Genomic DNA, 19,678 nt, shown 5'->3' with positions numbered 1-19,678 from the left:
TTAACTGTTTTTTAGAGCAACGAATTAAAAAAAGATTGCGACAGCATCGGTCAATGATGTAGGAAAAGAAAACAAACAGCACCAGCAATCGTTTAATTGACTTCTATAAAATGTAAAAAAAAGAAAAGAAAATGTGTATGCTTACAATCAAGGTTTCGATGATCTTGCAGCAGAAGACGGGCTTGGTATATATCATATTGTGTTGTTGTTGAAATAATAAGCCTGATGACATATCAATTTGTAGGTTGACAGACCAGCTCTTCTGAACCTGTTGAATTTGTTGTTCTAGCACATATATTTTATCCATCTAAATTGTAGACCGACATTTGCTTAACAATATCAAATGTGAGTAAAAACAAAAGACGACCGTACAAAGGGACATTCAAACTCATAGACGAAAATCAATTGACAACGCAATTAAAAAAAAAAACAACAGAGAAAGACCAAAACACAATACAGAAAACTAAAAACTGAGCAACATACACCCGCCCTCTTTAATAAAAAGGATGATTTCTGGTGCTACGGAGTATTGTTTGATATTTTCATACATGTGGAACATTGTTTTCCATGTTTTTAATAATATACTTCTTTGTTCGAGAAAATGAGGTGATTCACAAAATATCACCTTCTACTGCGCACCAACTGTCTATTTATATGGAAGATTTTAACGCAAAAGTTATTTATAGTAATCATTCAAATTTTCCTTATCAGCGATGAAATGAAAAACTATCAACTCATTGCAACTGGCTTCTCTGCTTCAACTGTTGTTGGTATGCAAATTTAATGTCTAGAAACCAAATATTCATATATTAACGGTACAAGGCTTATAACTAAATTAATACGATAGACGCGCATTTTTTCTCCATTAGACTCATCAGTGACGCTCAGATCAAAATAGTTATATAGCCAAACAAGTACAAAGTTAACGAGCATTGAGTGAGAGATAATGCATGACAATATGAAAACATGTACAGCACCAATAACAGTCTACAAAGCACTGGGAAAAAAAACTTAAGACTGAGCATAACGAATTCCACCAAAACTAACTGGAGATAAAAACAAGAACAATGTTGTGCATGTTGTGGGGCAGTGGGCATGAATGCATTAAGGCTGGAGACTGCATATATTATCAGGAACATATATATGAGATATCCTGTTCCCAGATATGATCTATACATGTCAATATCTATATGTTCCTGATTTATGCAAAGACGTAAATAAAAAATGGTTGCATCGGTTTTATCAAAAGCTTTAAAATCTTTATCTGCACTTTTATCCTCCACCTTATCTTTCATTTTTCACATTTATTCTTTGATCCATGTCTTCGTTATTGTCATATATTAAATAAAAAAATATAGGGTTCACTGTAATATGAAACGGCAATTATATAAAAGGGTTTGGTGGTGTCCATCAAATCTGTATTTTTTAAATGTTTAACTTAAAAATGTTTCATCATTTTGTTTTTGAATTTTGGCAAGATTGAAGGAATCCTCAGGTTTTATCTATCTTTTGCCTTTATATAAAAAAAAAAAAATCCACTAACCGCTACTTATCTTTCCATAATCTTATTATATAAAAGCCATATGAAAAAATCTTATACAATCCTCCTTATTTTTTCATCGTTTTTGAAAGAGAAAAGTGGAAAATATCAAAAGCATGAAAAATCTAATGAAAATCATTTCCTGCCAAATTTTCAATATTATATCGCGAAAACTTGCACACGGAAACCTATTATTTCTCTCCATGTTTTAATAGTTCATTTGTTTATATATACAATCATTTCATAACAGTCTTTTGAAAAGCTTGTTTTTCTAAAAAAAAAATGTTCTCTGTACTATATTCAGTATGCCAATTTTTCTCTCTTCTATTCAATAGGTATTCGACATGTAATTCATACCGGATTGATCAAAGATGAGTTTGCACAAGTACATAAAATGTAGATAAATACCATTCAAGCATAAAAGTATAGTGTATTTAGCATTTTATATTGTAACCCCACAAGACCTTTATAAAAGACTTCTTTACTAGCTGATGTCGTTGTAAAGTGTGTGTATATAAAAGCTTATAAGAAGTGCAGTAACCGATATTGGAAAAAGGTAGACGGCTTTGACATACTGTCACTGTTATTTCATACTTTTTATAAATTGGGAACGATATCGGAAACTAAATTTATTGTTCAGAAATTTTAATAGTGTTGTATACTACTTAATCTCTTTCTTATTTAAAACTGTTTCCTAATGAATCCGTTGAGGTTTACAAACGATATAGAAAGTTAATGTTAGCAAGGACATTTACTACCTGATCGACATTGCTTTTAAAAGTCAGATAAGCTAAATCACGAAACACATGCTGTTGTCACATATATATAATCTATCAACTTTTATATGTAAAATGAAAGGTAAGAAAGTTTAAGATATTATTACAAAAAAACAAACAAAAATCCTTAAAAATGCGAATGCATATTCATGAAACAGGATATACTATATAGTGAAATTGAAAAATTACATTCTGACCGTTTGACTTTCAAGAAACAGACTCAAAACACTGGAGACAAAGCTGGAAAATATTCCAGTTTAATGTTGTTTTGAGTAAAAAAGGAACTATTTTCACACATAAGTGAACTGATAAAAAGGACTATTACAAACAGTTTTGGTAGATTTTACATACGAGTTAGACATCGGAAGATAAAGACAACTCGGGTTTATTTTTTATGCCTATATTCTCTAAAACTATAAATGTTGATACCGATACAGATAAGTGTAAGAAACGGCAGACAGAATCACGATAAAATTTAAAAAAAAAGTTTTTTTTAGAGGGCAATAAGGCCTTAATGAGTCATCAAATGTAATTGCAGGTGGCCTCTTTCAGATATAATGTATTTTTGATAATTTTTGCTGTTTACATTTCATTGTAAATGTCAATAAGATCCTCCGTAGGTCCTTTCCGTTTAAAAAGTGTTTAAATCATTCTTTGTTAGGGGGAGCAAAATCTATTGAAGATAATGAGAAAAAGACATGGTGTAAGTTTATTATGATTGATTTTCTATTAAAGGGGCACTAACTGTCAAATTCATGTTCACCGATTTTAATTAAAGTCTACTATTTGATTTATAACAATCTAAAACATTTATTCTAACTATTAAAAGTCTAAAATAAACAATAAAAAGGGCACTCGCATGAAAATACGTAGCTTCGTTTCGTGTGTATTTTGTCTATACGCCATCTTATTAACCATCCAGTTTACCCCTTAAGTCATCCGATGACCATATAAGCGATGTAAACATAAAGATAGATATGAATAGATTAAGCAACTCGTGCTGTTGTATTTTTCTAGGTCTATTTAATTTTTTATCATAGATGAAAAATAAATGTTTATGATCGTGTTTACCTTATAAGAATGATTTTTTTGTGGATCGAATCAGTAAATCAAATGATTTACCTTTGTTTCACTTTCCATGTTGACATTCTTTTCCTTTAAAGAACTTTACACATACAATTCACGTGTTATCCATCTCAAGATAAGAGGTTAAATTGAAGTTCACATGCATACGGATTCAATGAGGTCGAATTATTCCCTTGCAAGTGAATAATTCATAATCAATATATTTTAGCTTATTTTGACAAAATTGAACCATACTGGCTGCTAAAGGCGAATGATTATTTCACTATTTGCATTTCATTAATGATTGAGCAAATAGAAATAATACATTATATTTTTTTATACATCTCGTAGCTAGTGCGCAGTTGTTTTTAGAGTTTCAACTAGAACTTCATGAATTTGGAATCCAGTTAAAGAATTGAATTAATGAATTATATGCAAATCATATTTACTACTAACACAAAGGTTCCTTGTTCGATCCCTGTTCCGGGGAGAAAATTTTAGGGACTGAATTTTCGGCTCTCTCTTGACACGATTTGCGAGTATGGTCTTGAGAAACGATGAACTTCCGTCGGAAGAGGACGATAAATGGCTCACCCGTATTCAGAGAGAGAGAGAGAGAGAGAGAGAGAGAGAGAGAGAGAGAGAGAGAGAGAGAGAGAGTCATATCTCTTGCACGTAAAAGACACCATTGTAGATGTCGAAAAAGAGCAGGCTTATATGCCGCTGCAAGGCAGCACTCACACCCGCAAAGTGGAAAAGGATTAATATAAGTTGTAATAACTTGTTTCCCAATCCACAATAAATACATATGTTTAAACTAAATCATATATTGGTTGATTCAATTGACATTATAATAAAACTTTGTATTTTTTCGTCTTAACCAAGATTTGTTAATGTTGCTGTTCGTTTCCAGGTTTTGGAAAAAAAATCTTTCGTGGCATTGAATAATCGCATTGTTTGTTATATAAAATATCGATGTCAACATGTTTGTTTTTCAGATTTAATATTACTGTTGATTTATATAACAACGCTGAAATCTACAAGTAAGTAATATTGGACTTTTGATAATGTAAAAATAGGCTCACTAACTAAGGCAATTCAGATTTTAGTCGAAGAGAACATAAATCAATTGTTTAGTTGTCTTCGACTTTGAACTAGCAAAGCAAGTTATCTTATTTCGGTGCTTTGTTTCTCCTACTTTAATGTTATTTACTTTTGTGTCTCGAACCTATCTTTGAGTTGAGCCCATTGGAACTGTTTTTCGCAGTTTATTTTTGTTAACACTACTGTCCCAGATTAGATACATGTACCCCTCCGCCCACATTATCTATGTGTCTGTCCCAAAAACGTTTTGAAAAGATTTGAAGAAAAATCATTTAAAATTAATTATATGTAACTTATACCCATTTCTCTTGATGTTGTCCGAGGATTTTATTTCAAGTGAAATCAATCAATAACTCACATTAAAATAAAAAGGTTATTTGTAATATATATATCTTTCTTCTCTAATGTATTTTGGGGTTAAAAAAATATTAAAAAAAAATGCATTAAACATCATAAATTATTTGGTGTAATGGTTTCCTTTCTAGTAGACTTTAGTACAAACTACTCATATCTTGTTTATAAGGATGACACGATCAGTTCCAATATATAATGATAAATTATAGGTTTTTAGGGTTAAAAAGGACCACCACACGTTTTTTTTTAAACTATATTTTTGGATGTTGGTTTTATCTTGAATTAACTTTCTTATTTAAACTATTCAAATAAAGCTAAATTTAGCACACATGGTACTGGCTATCAAAAGTCATGCTAGATATAATTAAAAAAATATTGAAAATCATAGTTTTTCAAGAAAGAAAAAATTGATAATAATTGGGACTGGGTACAGCGATTAGGAAACTTAATCACAAACTATAACACCTTAAGCAAATAAGATCAATTTTAAGGGTAGAGTTACTGGGGTATGGAATAAGGGGCATTCATGGACTTACTGTCTGATAGTTGATTAGAAACCATCGATTAACTGATGCCTATATGTCCATGCGGGGTGTATAAGCACAAATCTACGCCCTATATCTACCGGAATGCAGACGGTAAGACAACCATAAAAATGTATGTACCAATTGTATAAGATTTTTTTATGTTATCCTAAAGATTATGCAAAGGTTCTCATTCTCTCTCTCTCTCTCTCTCTCTCTCTCTCTCTCTCTCTCTCTCTCTCCGGTTATTAGAGGTTGTTGCTCTCATAAATCATATCAATTACCAACGTTTCTTCCCAGCGAGTTTTGTGTCGCTAAATCATTGGATGAAATCAGCAAGTGATTATGTCCTCCTTTTTGATCCTGCATTTATTAAAATCAATATAGACGTCCATTCAGACGTTCTTCTTTTTTGTGTGTTTTGTTTTAAAACATATCGCGTTTAACACTGTCTGGATGTTTACAAATATAAATCTATATTCAATGTTTACGAACTAAACTGATATATTTTGTTTTTTTATAAGTTGCTGGTACGATATGTTTGTCATGTAGTGGAGTGGAAAGAAAAGACCAGTGTACTCACTTAGAAACGTGTCGTAATGATGAGGTTATGTTTTTACTGTTATATACTTGCCTTGTTTTCTTTAATGAAAGCATAGGTGACGCTGCCAAGTGTACCCTATCGACGCTGCCAGTCTCGCTCCTTTTGGAAATCATGATGTTTGAACATCGGTAAACTACTGTTCCCTTAATTGCAGTCTATGTTGAGTCTCATTACAAATCAAAACATTGTTCATACATGAATTAAATCCTTTCTATGGCGTTGCGAATATAAATTATCACAAAGAAGAAGTACATCTGCATGTAAGTGCCGGGCAATTGCGCTTCGCACAATACAATTCTTTATGGCTTTTGTTAGAATTATTAGCAATACAGTTTTAAACAGAGTGGCTTACTATATAATTGACTTCCGGTCACAAGATGACCAAGAAATTACATGTTTTTTTTCCTATTTGTAAGAAGGTAGATAGAGTTTACACCGAAAAAAATAAATAAGCTTAAATATTTACCACACACGGGTGGCAAGAGGAATGATTTATAATATTTGTTTATCTAGTTTATTTACCCGTTTTATGTATAAAAAAAAACCCCAAACACGAGTAAATAATTGTGTCAACCTATTGGTTGATTTGATTAATCTGAAACAGTACTGTCTGCATATACCTATACACATACCTATACCTAATATTTAGGTGAATTATAGACCCATTGGACGGGTGTTTATGTATACTCGTACATTATGATAAACAATGTTACTTGAAACATTACAGTAATTACACAAATCACTATAATAAACAATCTACTTACTTACTTACTTATACAGTAAACCTCGCCGACGGAATGATGTGAAATAAAATCAGAAGATAAGCAATATGCACTTCAAAATTATATTTCTCATCAGTGAGGATTGAAACCAAATACCGAAATTGAAATGGTGACGTCGAAGAGCAGTATGCACAATAGAAAAGTAAAGTAAAACATTTCAAAAGTAAATCAAGTTATTCTAACCGCTTTGTTTATCATAAGGTATGAATACTAATGTTGTTTGAAAAGTATATTTAATACCAACTATTATTATTCCAGGACAATTTACAAATTATATAGTACATAAATAAAAATACCTTACAGTTATTTCTTTCGTTTTTAAAAATTATATATACACACCTTTTTCCTTTACTATTTTTTTTAATAATATATATCTAATGTACAACAAATAATCACATAATGAATATTTTAAAATATTTTGAACAGATTTGCTTCATCCATAAATATGTAACCGAGTCTGGAGCTCAACAATTTGATTTAGGTTGCACATACCCGGAGGTTTGTATCTTGTTAAAATTATTTATTTTTGATACATTTTCACATTTACAGTAATTACTGGTATGGCATGTAAATGGTATGTATGTTGAGTTTATATATATTGTCTTCCAATGACCATGCATGATGTATGGCTAATTCGATATAAAAATATTAAAATGATGAATGGCGTGTAGCAAACTAAGAACATATAAATGGGTTAACATGATAACAACGTATCATGTATTGCTACTAATGACAGTTAATTGCTAAATTCAATAAAGATACGCCTCTTTAATAAACAAAAGGTTGATACATGTACTACTTGACATTCGCCTTATGGTACTTTTTCTTTGAAAAATCTGGAGTTCCTTACCGATGAATATTATACCCAAGGGAGCTGACTCTAAATAAATGAAATTTGCTTAACTGTACTCATTGTTCTTTTCTCGATTATGATATTTCTAACTGTACACGAAATTGACATTGAATAATTCAGAAAGAACCAGTAGTCCAAATTAAAAACCATCGAGGGTTTACAAAACACAAACAGTGATATAAAAAACAATTAGCGAAAGATACCATGTAGTAGGCCAGGCATCCGTTTCTTCTACACAACACTCACCAGTGTCGCTCGAATCATAACAGTTATAAGGCCAAATTAATAAGTCAGTTGAAGAGCACTGCCAGATATGACTGGGGTTAAAAAAGCTTAGTGTTTCGAATGATTAAAAGGTTGAAAGAACAGTACATAGACAGAATCAATAATATTTAATACCAGGTTTGGTTTATAGTGCGGTGACTGAAGGCAGATTTTTTATAATTTAATCTCCCCACCGAACACACACCTACATAATATATCATTGGAAAGAGGAAATCGTGTACTATAATAATATGCCTGTCGTCAGGACTTGATATGGTCACATTTTTTTTAAATTGAGGTCAAAGGTCATATGTAAAAATCTGTGAAAATTTGCGAGGGTTTCAATTTTGGCATTTTTTTCTATTTCTAAACTCTACCTAAATACAAATGATACTGTTTTGTCTTTAGTAATGTTTGTTATTATACATAAACCTTAATCATTGAGATTTTTTTATCAAAAAAATTCCTAAAACGACGTTTTATAAATAAAACTTCAAAAATCAAGTTTTCAACCTATAACATGTTTAGAGCACCTTAACCTTATGAAAAATATCAATTTCAGGTAAAAATCAAGTGTCATGCAGGACAATACTTAAACTGTCATAGTGGGTGAGGTATCAAACCAAAGCCATTGAACACTACAGTCAAATATGACCTCATATTAAATTTGCGAATACTTCAGGTTTTTTTATAGACTACTCGTTGCTTTTGGGTTTTTTTTCACAATTATTACTGCTACCATAGTATTATCTTTTGTAATTGTGTATTTAACTCTGGTTAATATCTATTACATTATAGGTTTTGTAACTATATCCCCCCTTTTTTCCCTTGCAACGTACTACAAACTTCAAAAGTATTCCATATAAAAAAAAGATGTCATATGATTGCAAATGAGACAACTCTCCAAATGAGGCCAAATGAGACATAAAAAATTATAGGTACCGTACGGGCTTCAACAATGAGTAAAATTCATACTGCATAGTCTTTAATTCCCGAAATGAATAATGTAAAACAAACAAAAATCTAACGGCCTGATTAACCTGATTAATGTACAAAATAAATAAGAAAGAAACAAATATAGTATAGAGAAACAAACGACAAACACTGCAGTACCGTCTCGTGACTTGAAACATACACATACAGATAGTGGCGGGGTTTAACTTTTTTAAGGGCACGCCAACACTCCCCTAACCTCGGGGCTTGAACCATGTGTACCAGTTCAACAAGCTTTATACCAAATCAACCGTTATCTCCATCATCTTCATTTTCATCAACCGTCACAAGACGTGTTTTAATATTTCTACACATTTCACTCATGGCAACAGGTCTGCAAATGAAAGGTTCTGCTGAAAGCGAACACGTTATTTTGAGTTTTTCTTTACAAGTACAGACAAAATATTGTAGGAAGTCCAAAGACATTTGTTCCTAAAAAATACCAGCTTCAAACCATCCCTAGGCTATCAATTCATCCAAGATTTAACAGAGATTTAAAAGGGGGTTAGGAAGGTGTGATGACATCAATATGCTTGTCTGCAAAGATGCTGGGGAAACATTATACGAGACGTACACACTATCTTGAATTCGCTCAATTTCATGGTTGGCAACACATTAGATAGCGTCGCACTTTACTTTAAGAAACATAAAATCCTTTGGCACTCAATGTTTCAACAAGGTGTTTTGAACCAAACTCATGGTACATTTGTAAAGCCAATCCTAAATGAAAAGGAGTAAAACAAAAACGATTGCCTCAACAATTGCATTTCCACAATTTCTCTGCTGCCATTTCCTGAGAAAAATCTTGGCTGTATGCAGTTTCATTGAGTAACCATAGAATAAATTGCAATAACTACGAAGGCATTGACTGAATTAAGAAGGAAGAGACAATTCATCCGAAGTTGGGTAGTCTCTTTAGAGTTTCGATGTCTTTTTCTAAGTAAACTTGAAGCGGAATGAAATATCTGTCCGTTATTTGTATCTATTACAGTTGACATTGAGATTTTGAGGTCAGTTTTCAATTGACTAGAAGCTTATATGGCATCATAAATAGTTATTTTGCTACTAAATATTACGTTATATTTGCCTTGAACTTGTTAAAGTTGTTTGACAACTGAATTTCTATAGAAATGAATGAGTTTAGACTGCATTTTACATGTAGATTATTTTAAATTAGAATCAACCGGAAGAAATGATCTATATTTATCAAGTAACGGTGTCATGAGGAATGACCAATAAATCGTTGTCAATAGCCAAAATAAAATTAGTAAAAGTAGTATCGTGTTCTGAGATATCTGCTTCCACGGGTTTGGATTTTTTTTATTTCGTTTTTAGCAAATAATTTGTAATGCAACCAAAATGACTGAGTGCTTGAAGTTTAAAAGATGGACGGGAAACTATTTCAACTTTAACTTTATCTGACATGGATGAAACATTTGTAATACTCTCATCTGATTCAAACTTGAATAATTTTTTATCTTTCTAAAATGTTTTGTTGCAACAAAATATACAAGCACTCCAGTTGAACGACTGCATTCTAGAACGTGTACAAATTCCGAAACTGAGGGACAATTAACAGTCAGATAATTGTATGTCGTCATTAAATATCAGACTAGAAGCTTCTAAAAGAGGGAACACATATGTTTACTTGTTTAAGTTTTGTAGTATGAACGATGATAAACTTCCTGCACGGAGTTCTTCAAATTAACAGATATGGCATGAAACATTTTGATGTTCACCTCATCCAGTCTTGTATGCAATGCAGATACACAAATCGACTTCCCTAAACTGGTAAATTGACTCAAAATTTCAATCGAGTTTTTTTTTTTGGCATATTATGCACTGCATAAAATTTAAAGACTTTTGTCTTTTCTTTGGACTTAATAGAGCAAGTTGCAAAGGACTTGGCATATCACGGAATATTTACTGAAACTATCCGTCAATTATTTTGATTTTACAATAAGACTTTTCTGACAAAGTATATTTGATGTTTTATAACGAAAAAACATAGAATATAAACATATACAAACAAATTATGTGGCATATATCAGTGCACTTTAATTGAAAATATGTGTATATAATAGCGAAAAAGGTAGTTATTTCATATATCATTTGAGAGCAAATTATTGACTAATACACAAAATGTGACGGAAGGCAAGTGATTGAGTTCCGTGTTGAAATTGAAGATTTTTACTCCATTCTTTTTCCATTGATTTCTTAAGGTTTTTTTCATATTTTGGTTCCGAAATTTTTATCACTTATTAGTTTTATTAAATACTGTATGCTTAAAATATTGTGGGATATTTTTTATTAATACTATGAAGAAGAAACTAAAGTTTGAGTCTGAATTTGCAATTAAAATTACCTCAATCTTAAATAGTCTAAACTTCGCAAATTTTATTGATTAGAAGGAAATAAAATACCGAATAGAATATTTTGACATATAAGAATAGCTTCAGGAAAAACTATTTCAATTAAATGTAAGCAAACATACACATTTTTTCATTTTGAAAAAGGGGGATTGAAACTCTCCAATATACTACCAGTCATAAAAACGACTTTTTAGAAAAATGTGACCGTACAAAATTCTGACGACAGGGCAAAAACTAAAGAAGACATATTTGTCTTTAAGTTAAGACCATTTTTAGCCGTGTGTTATTTGGGGAGATTAAACTCGCGATCTAAACAACTTTTTACACTTCTGTCACCGCACTATTAGTAAAACAATATAAATATATGTATTGTGCATGTTGCGCATTGTAAGATATGACTTCATAAGGAACAATAAGAGTCTAAGTCTAACATGGAAAAAAAATGGAATTAAAATAAAACCAATTACAGAAAGCAGTACTATCGTGTATGAGGAGTTTTTAACTTTCGTCAAAGTTTTGCTATGTGCATGGAACATTTTTTACGCTAAACAATTGCATTATGTTTTTCTGTCAAATGAAATTCATTTTAAATGCCTGCAAAACTCGAAATATTTAACAAAGTCTCCTTTTTAGCTCACCTGGCCGAAAGGCCAAGTGAGCTTTTCTCATCACTTGGCGTCCGGCGTCCGTCGTCGTCCGTCGTCGTCGTCGTCCGTCGTCCGTTGTCCTGCGTTAACTTTTACAAAAATCTTCTCCTCTGAAACTACTGGGCCAAATTTAACCAAACTTGGCCACAATCATCATTGGGGTATCTAGTTTAAAAAATGTGTTCGGTGACCCGGCAAATCAACCAAGATGGCCGCCATGACTAAAAATAGAACATAGGGGTAAAATGCAGTTTTTGGCTTACAACTCAAAAACCAAAGCATTTAGAGCAAATCTGACAGAAGTAATATTGTTCATCAGGTCAAGAACTATCTGCCCTGAAATTTTCAGATGAATCGGACATTCCGTTGTTGGGTTGCTGCCCTCTGAAATGGTAATTTTAAGGAAATTTTGCTGTTTTTGGAAATAAACTTGAATATTATTATAGCTAGAGATAAACTGTAAACAGCAATAATGTTCAGCAAAGTAAGATCTACAAATAAGTCAACATGACCAAAATGGTGAGTTGACCACTTTAGGAGTTATTGCCCTTTATAGTCAATTTTTAACCATTTTTCGTAAATCTTAGTAATCTTTTAGAAAAATCTTCTCCTCTGAAACTACTGGGCCAAATTTAACCAACCTTGGCCATAATCATCATTGGGGTATTTAATTGAAAAAATGTGTCCGGTGACCCGCCCAACCAACCAAGATGGCCGCCATGGCTAAAGATAGAACATAGGGGTAAAATGCAGTTTTTGGCTTATAACTCAAAAACCAAAGCATTTAGAGCAAATCTGACAGGAAGTAAAATTGTTGATCAGGTCACGATCTATCTGCCCGGGAATTTTCAGATGAATCGGATAATCGGTTGTTACATGTAGGTTGCTGCCCCTGAATTGGTAATTTTGAGGACATTTTGCTGTTTTTTTGTTATCTTGAATATTATTATAGATAGAGATAAACTGTAAACAGCAATAATGTACCGCAAAGTAAGAACTAAAAATAAGTCAGTATGACCAAAATAGTCAATTGACCCCCCTAAGGAGTTATTGCCCTTCATAGTCAATTTTTAACAATTTTCTTAAAATTTGAAGATTTTCAATAAATTTTTCCACAGAAAGTACTGTTATAGATAGAGATAATTGTAAGCAGCAAGAATGTTTAGTAAAGTAAGATCTACAAACACATCACCATCACCAAAACACAATTTTGTCATGAATCCATCTGTGTCCATTGTTTAATATTCACATAGACCAAGTTGAGCGACACAGGCTCTTCAGAGCCTCTAGTAAATGAGCATACATCGAAAAAAAAAAAAAACATATGCGGAAATATCCTGATATATGGTTTTTGTCTAGTGTCAATTCTGTTTGAGGAAGTATTATCCTTAGATTTGAAGTAAAACTTATAGTTACATGAAAACTAGCAGAAACATACATGTCAGATATACACAAGCAAATAACTATCTTAGTATCAACACGACGAATGTAACATATGGAGCAGGATCTACTTACCCTTCCGGATCACCTGTGATTTCTGGTTGGGGTCGTGTTGCTCAGTTGTTAGTTTTCTATGTTGTGTTTTGTGTACTGTTGTTTTTCTTTCCCTCATTTTTTTTGTTTTTTTTTAGCCATGGCATGGTCAGTTTGTTTTCGATTTAGGAAAATCTCCTTTGATATCTTTCGCCCCACTTAACATTGATTTCAAATATTGAACATTTTATCTTAGCTTTGCGCCAATAGAAAGCCAGCCTTTGCACTAGGAAAACGACTTGCCGAAGGGCATCATATGGTATGCCAAGGATGCTGTAACTCAACAAATGTTTGTAACCTGAATACTCCTTGTGAAATCGCTGTAAACCATAATGTATCTTTTGGTATGTTCTATAAAAAATCTGATAAGTGAATTTTGTTCCTGATATAAACGTTTGCAGGTTCATTCAAGTCAAAACACATTAAAAGCGACGAAAGATTTATAATAGCACATAAAAAAGTACGAGACAATACAGTCAAAATAGTCAAAGAACAACTGTGCCTGGTCGAGATCAAACGTAATCTTAAAAGCAAGAATATATATTATCCTGCAATCAGGAAAAACTAATTAAAACCACAGAATTGATTTAATAAGTCTTTTCTTTATAAGTTATAATAGTTTTGCAGTCATCATCACGGCGTTTGAATCATAAAAATCAAAGACAACAGTTTGAATTAAAAACTAAACGTTTAAGCGTTTAAGGATAAAACAATATTTGTACATTATCGAAATATGTTAAATTTAACTATCAGTCTCTACAAAACGTAGACAATCTCGACAAATCTGGCTTTTCGTCCTAATTTAAAGCTCAGACAAATATTGTTATGTATGTTTGATGAGGTAGACACGAGACATACAACAAATCACACCATGTATATATACAACAGGGGCGGATCCAGCCATTTAAAAAAGGGGGGTTCCTAACCCAGGACAAAGGGGGGTTCCAATTACATGTCCCCATTCAAATGCATTGATCGTCCAAAAAAAAAGGGGGGGTTCCAACCCCCGGAACCCCCCCCTCTGGATCCGCGCCTGTACAACTCGTCTAAACATCAACCCAACAATGTTAGATCTGTAAATTTGCTTTCGCAAATTTTTGGTTCTTCCCTCGCCGGGATTCGAACCCATGCTACTGTGACATCGTGACACCAAATCGCCTGCACTGCAGCCGTCCCGCTAGACCACACGACCACCTGGGCTCTCAAAAAAAGAGCTTTCGCTGGCCGTGTGTTACCTTTCCTCGTCAGTTTTACTCTAGCGGCGTACTAAAGTACATGATATATAAGGCATGAAGATGTTATTGTTACAGATCAGCTAAATTATCTATAGTAAAGGATCCTACAAATTAATGTAATATACAGTCACAGAAAATAATTATATTTATAAGTACGTCTGAGTCAGTGGCAACTCTACAACAGATTTATCCATCGGATCGCCATCAATGATGGTGATACATGGCTGTGTACATAATGTATATACAACTCGTCTAAACATGAACCCAACAATGTTAGATCTGTAAATTTGCTTTCGCAAATATATATATATCGTAGTTATTTTCTAATAAGTTCGGCTGAATAAAGTGTGACTTTAACTAACTATTTTATTTCTACAGTCAAACGTGTGCTTAGAGAATGTGAGGATATTATCAATATAAAAAGCGGTGTGTATACTATATATCCCGATTCATATACTCCTGTTAGAGTATTTTGTATTATGACAAAAACTGAGAAGTGGACAGTAAGTTTGTCAATTAATTTTTACTATGAATATGCTCAACAAACTGTTAATATATCCGATTCGACTAAAACATAACTATGTAATAAAAAACCGTTATTGGTTGGTATGAAATAAGAGTAGAAATGTTGATGAGCATTAGTAGATTATAATTCCACTGTCAATTTACGTCATTTTAAAGAGTAATTTGTTCAAAGATTTATAAATGAAGACCAAAATACATTTATTACAAGACTATGCATATAACCTTTTACAGAATATATACATATACTCTATCTTTGATTGTTGCTTCTTACGGGAAATAGAAAAAAAGTAGCCCAGGATCTTTAATGCTTTTAGATCAACAACATAGGACAATATTGAGGCAACAAGATCAATGATTGAGAAAAAAAAAAATATCAGAAAAATATATTTGTATTCATAAAATCTATATATAAACACTTGAAAGCTTATTTGAACTTCCGGATCAAGGTTATACAGAAAAGATTGAATGGTTTTGTGGATTTCTATAGAAGTTGGGATGCTTACAAGCAAGGCTTTGGTGACCCTGCAGGCGAATATTGGCTGGGTATGTATCCTATTGTTTGTTGTTGTTGATATAATGACCCTTATATGTCATTAATTTATAGGTCAATATATCAGATCGTAACCTGTTTTCATTGTTGAACCAACAAATATATTTTATCTATGTAAATAACTTTTCGGTATTTTCTCATTGAATATCGAACGAAATAGATATCTGTTTTGGATCACACATGTAGCTGGTACATTTTATTCTGTATTATAAATTAAATGGCAATTGGCAAATAATGACTACTGTTCTGAAACAAACATACGAATAAGCAGTATTTATTAAAATTCATCAGACGAATTATTTGTAAAATAACTTTATTAAAACTCTCTAGTTGAAGGTTATACAATGATATATGATACATTAAATTTGTTTTAGGAAACGATGCTATTCACCAAATTTCATCATTTGCCGGTCACCAACTGTCTATTTACATGGAAGATTTCGACGCCAAATTTGTGTATGCTAATTATTCCATTTTCCTTATCGGAGATGAATTGGAAAATTATCAACTCACAGTTTCAGGCTTCTCTGGTGTAGGTATGCAATTAAATCAGTAGAATATCAGCACTGAAAAAATATATCAAATAACAAAAGGATCGATTTGGGAGAAAAATTCTAAACAACATCAAATGCTCAAACACTTTAAACGAATCGATAACAACATATTCCTGACTTGGAACAGGCAATTTTGTATATTGAAAATGGTTGATTAAACCTTGTTTTATAGCTAGCTAAACCTCTTACTTGTATGACAGTCGCATACAATTTCCTTGTATTGACAACGATGTGTGAACAAAATAATTGGACATAATAGGTAAACATTTCAAAAATAGGGGTACATCATTCAATTTTGTGTTATAAACTTGATAACTATAAAAACAGAAAAAATATGCCAACAAAGAAAACTTAAATGCATACAGACAAAGCACATCAGCAATACGAAAGACAAGAACACAAAATTTAGCATGGCACTACAGACAAACGTTATTTTGTATTTCTTTATAATTACATTTGATGTATGTTTCATTATAATACGTTATTCTGATTGGCTAACTGCACATCACGTGTTATTCCATAAGCAATTGCATTACTCAAGAAAACTTTTCATTCATGATAACACGAGGTCCTACAATAAAGTGCACAGGTGAATTGAATAAAAACATTATAAAATCCGTGTTTTCATGACCCTAGCTAAAAAATGTAATTATAAGTATTGAATGCTTCTTTTTGTAACTTCATAGGGTTGTAAAAGCGTTGACCGTGCGCACATTTTTAGAATAAAGCGCTTCCGCGCTTCATACAAAATGTACTTCGGTCAACGCTTTTACACCCCAATGAAGTTACAAAAAGAAGCATTCAATTCTTAATTGAAGAAAGAAACTAAATATTCTCAATGTGTAAAAAAACCAGTCCGAGTATTGCTATTTGATACTTCTTTGTGTTTTAACCTCTAAACTTTTTCACCCTATCATTTCCGTATACCCATGTTTCCTTTGAGTACGCAGAACTGTTTACATACATATTCACATACTCGGTTTGCATATTTCAATCAGAAAACATTTATTCTAGCTTTTATGAATTGTATAGGTTTTAAGATTAAGTATTCTCAGGTGACACTTTGAACGAAGGAAACCATTTCAGCTTTGTTACCAAGAACAGAGATAATGGTTTTAATTGTGCTCAGTCTGAACATGGTGCATGGTGGTATGCCGCTTGTGTTTACTCCAATTTAAATGGACCCTATGTAGCAGGATTTAACGGAAATGTAACATCTGTGCACTGGTATTATTGGAAAAACAGTTTCTACTCTCTTAAAAAGGTCACCATGATGATTACGAGGATACGTAAAATTGAAAGATTGAAATTGTATGATGATATGTATCGTAATTCTAATGAAACTAAAAACTTAATTTGTACTGCCTCTACAATATTACTTTTAAAGTGACATACATTGTAAAGAATGTGTACCACTAAGCTCAATTAGCCTCCATTTTGGTGGGGGCTCGTTTTTCTTCGGCTTTAATATTCAGTATTGTGTTTGCATTCTGCTGTTCCTATTTTTTTTTGCCATTGCGTTGTCAGTTTACTTTCAACTTATGGGCTTGAATATCTTTCTTCTTGTTTTTGAATTCTGTTTGTGTTTTGCATGTTTTGTCCAAAATTGCAAAACTACTGTGAAATAATGAAAACTTTGTCATAGTAGATATATCTTTTCAAAGTGAACAAATATTTGTGTTATAAAAGTGTGCAGAAACGTTGGAAGATTTCTATAACTACTATATAAGAAGATTTCTATAACTACTATACATAGATAAGTAAATATACGGACCAGCATCATCTGATTTTTTGGTACTAGTATCATTTAAATAACATATAGTGCGATATATATAAATGGATGAGATCGACACACCAACTTAATTTGATCTATTCGTCAACAACAGATGCCACTAGTACAGATAGATTTGATTACTATTCCGGAGAACCCCACATCCCTATTTGTTTTAAGGTTCGTGCTGTTTAGTTCAATAGTTTTTTCGTGAAATATAATTAGACTGTCATTTCGTAGGTTTTGTTTTGCATATTTATGTATGAAAGGAATAACAGGACGTTTCTCTAGTGAAACAGACATTTATTTATCTTCCTGATTTCGGTCATGCATTTGTGTTTGTTACGCAATTTTTTGTTATAAGGTGCAAAACTGTGAGGACTTTTGTTTATCGGAAATGTGTATTTAACATCTTATTGAGTCGTTTCTTGTAAGTGAAACACTAAATGCAGACATTCAACTGCTTATAAATTTGTTGTTTTCCTTATCTTAAAGCGGGTTTCTATTTAAAAGCTTATACATTTCAAAATATCTTGGCTTCAAATTATAATTGCATCGATCGAAACCACAGTAAAAGCGTAAGGTCGCATGAAATTCGTAACGTGTTTTTTTTCTTCTTTTTTTTTTTATGGTAACTGTTATTCAAATGTGTTCCTTTTCTTCTAATTATCTTCGTTTATTGACTATTTGTTAACAGAAAAACTCTAATAACAAATTTAAATAATTTTTGTTATTTGAAAAATTATATTCAGATATCAGATATTTAAATGAACTTTTAAAGGTTCTGAAACAATCATGAATTATTCCAGCGTTTAATGCGAATTCCTTTTTTTTCGTGAGCATCAGTTTTCGTTGTTGGTGGAAACTTGCATTATTGTGGATATTTAATTTCTTGGGTTCGCCATCTCTGCATACAAAACATAAAGAAGTAATGTAATTCGTTGAACATTTGAATTTTTTGTTCACCTTTATGAAAAAGAAATTAAGAAATAATTCATGGGGCTTGAATATATCGTGATTTTACCACGGGTTGGCCCGTTATGACAAATATTTTACCCTGACCGATTGTTTACGTTTCCTTGTTGTGATGATTTTCGGTATTAGAAGCGTGCATTTTCCCGTAAAATGCTCAAATTATTACGACATCATTCTATGACGTCGGGTACTTCATTCATAAAAAAACATATGACGTGGGAGTACGATCGGAACAGCCAATGCAATATATTCATATTTTTCCACGGGTGTGTTCTCAAAGCGTTTGAAGGACGTCATGTTAGAATAAATATTATAAAAAAAATACCGAACTTCGAAAAAAATTCAAAAATAGTCAAAGGGCAAAATCAAGGACGCAAACACATCAAACGAATGAATAATAATAATAAATCCACAGTATCCATCATTATAGTTCCGACATAGATAACATACATATGCGACTGTGGACCTTGAATCTTTTACATCCTGGTTTAAAATTTGTGAATTATCCAATAGCTCCTGCCAAAAAGAGTTTCTGTAAAGTTATTTTATATACAATGCATACGTAATTAAATGCTAAATAGTTATTCATATTGCACAAAACCTAATACTGATCACGACTCTTTACACTTCTTTTGAAATATAAATTGTTAAACATGC

General features: G+C 32.1%; 1 protein-coding gene across 2 annotated transcripts in view; it reads left to right on the top strand.

The window, feature by feature from the left end:
• Positions 1–5,884: 5,884 nt before the first annotated feature.
• Positions 5,885–19,678, top strand: part of LOC143054433 (ficolin-2-like) — a 218,519-nt gene continuing 204,725 nt past the window's right edge. Inside the window, exons 1-3 of one of the 2 annotated variants that reach the window (XM_076227440.1) lie at positions 5,885–5,970; positions 7,176–7,247; positions 13,608–13,755. In XM_076227440.1, the coding sequence (XP_076083555.1) occupies positions 13,744–13,755 (12 nt within the window). In that variant the 5' untranslated portion in view covers positions 5,885–5,970; positions 7,176–7,247; positions 13,608–13,743. The remainder of the gene's footprint in view (positions 5,971–7,175; positions 7,248–13,607; positions 13,756–19,678) is intronic. The other variant, XM_076227437.1, reaches the window with a different exon arrangement.

The sequence above is a fragment of the Mytilus galloprovincialis genome, chromosome 12 (genome assembly GCF_965363235.1).
Source record: "Mytilus galloprovincialis chromosome 12, xbMytGall1.hap1.1, whole genome shotgun sequence".
Lineage (NCBI taxonomy): Eukaryota > Metazoa > Mollusca > Bivalvia > Mytilida > Mytilidae > Mytilus > Mytilus galloprovincialis.
Note: the sequence above shows the minus strand (reverse complement) of the source record. Positions and strands in the feature narration are given on the sequence as shown.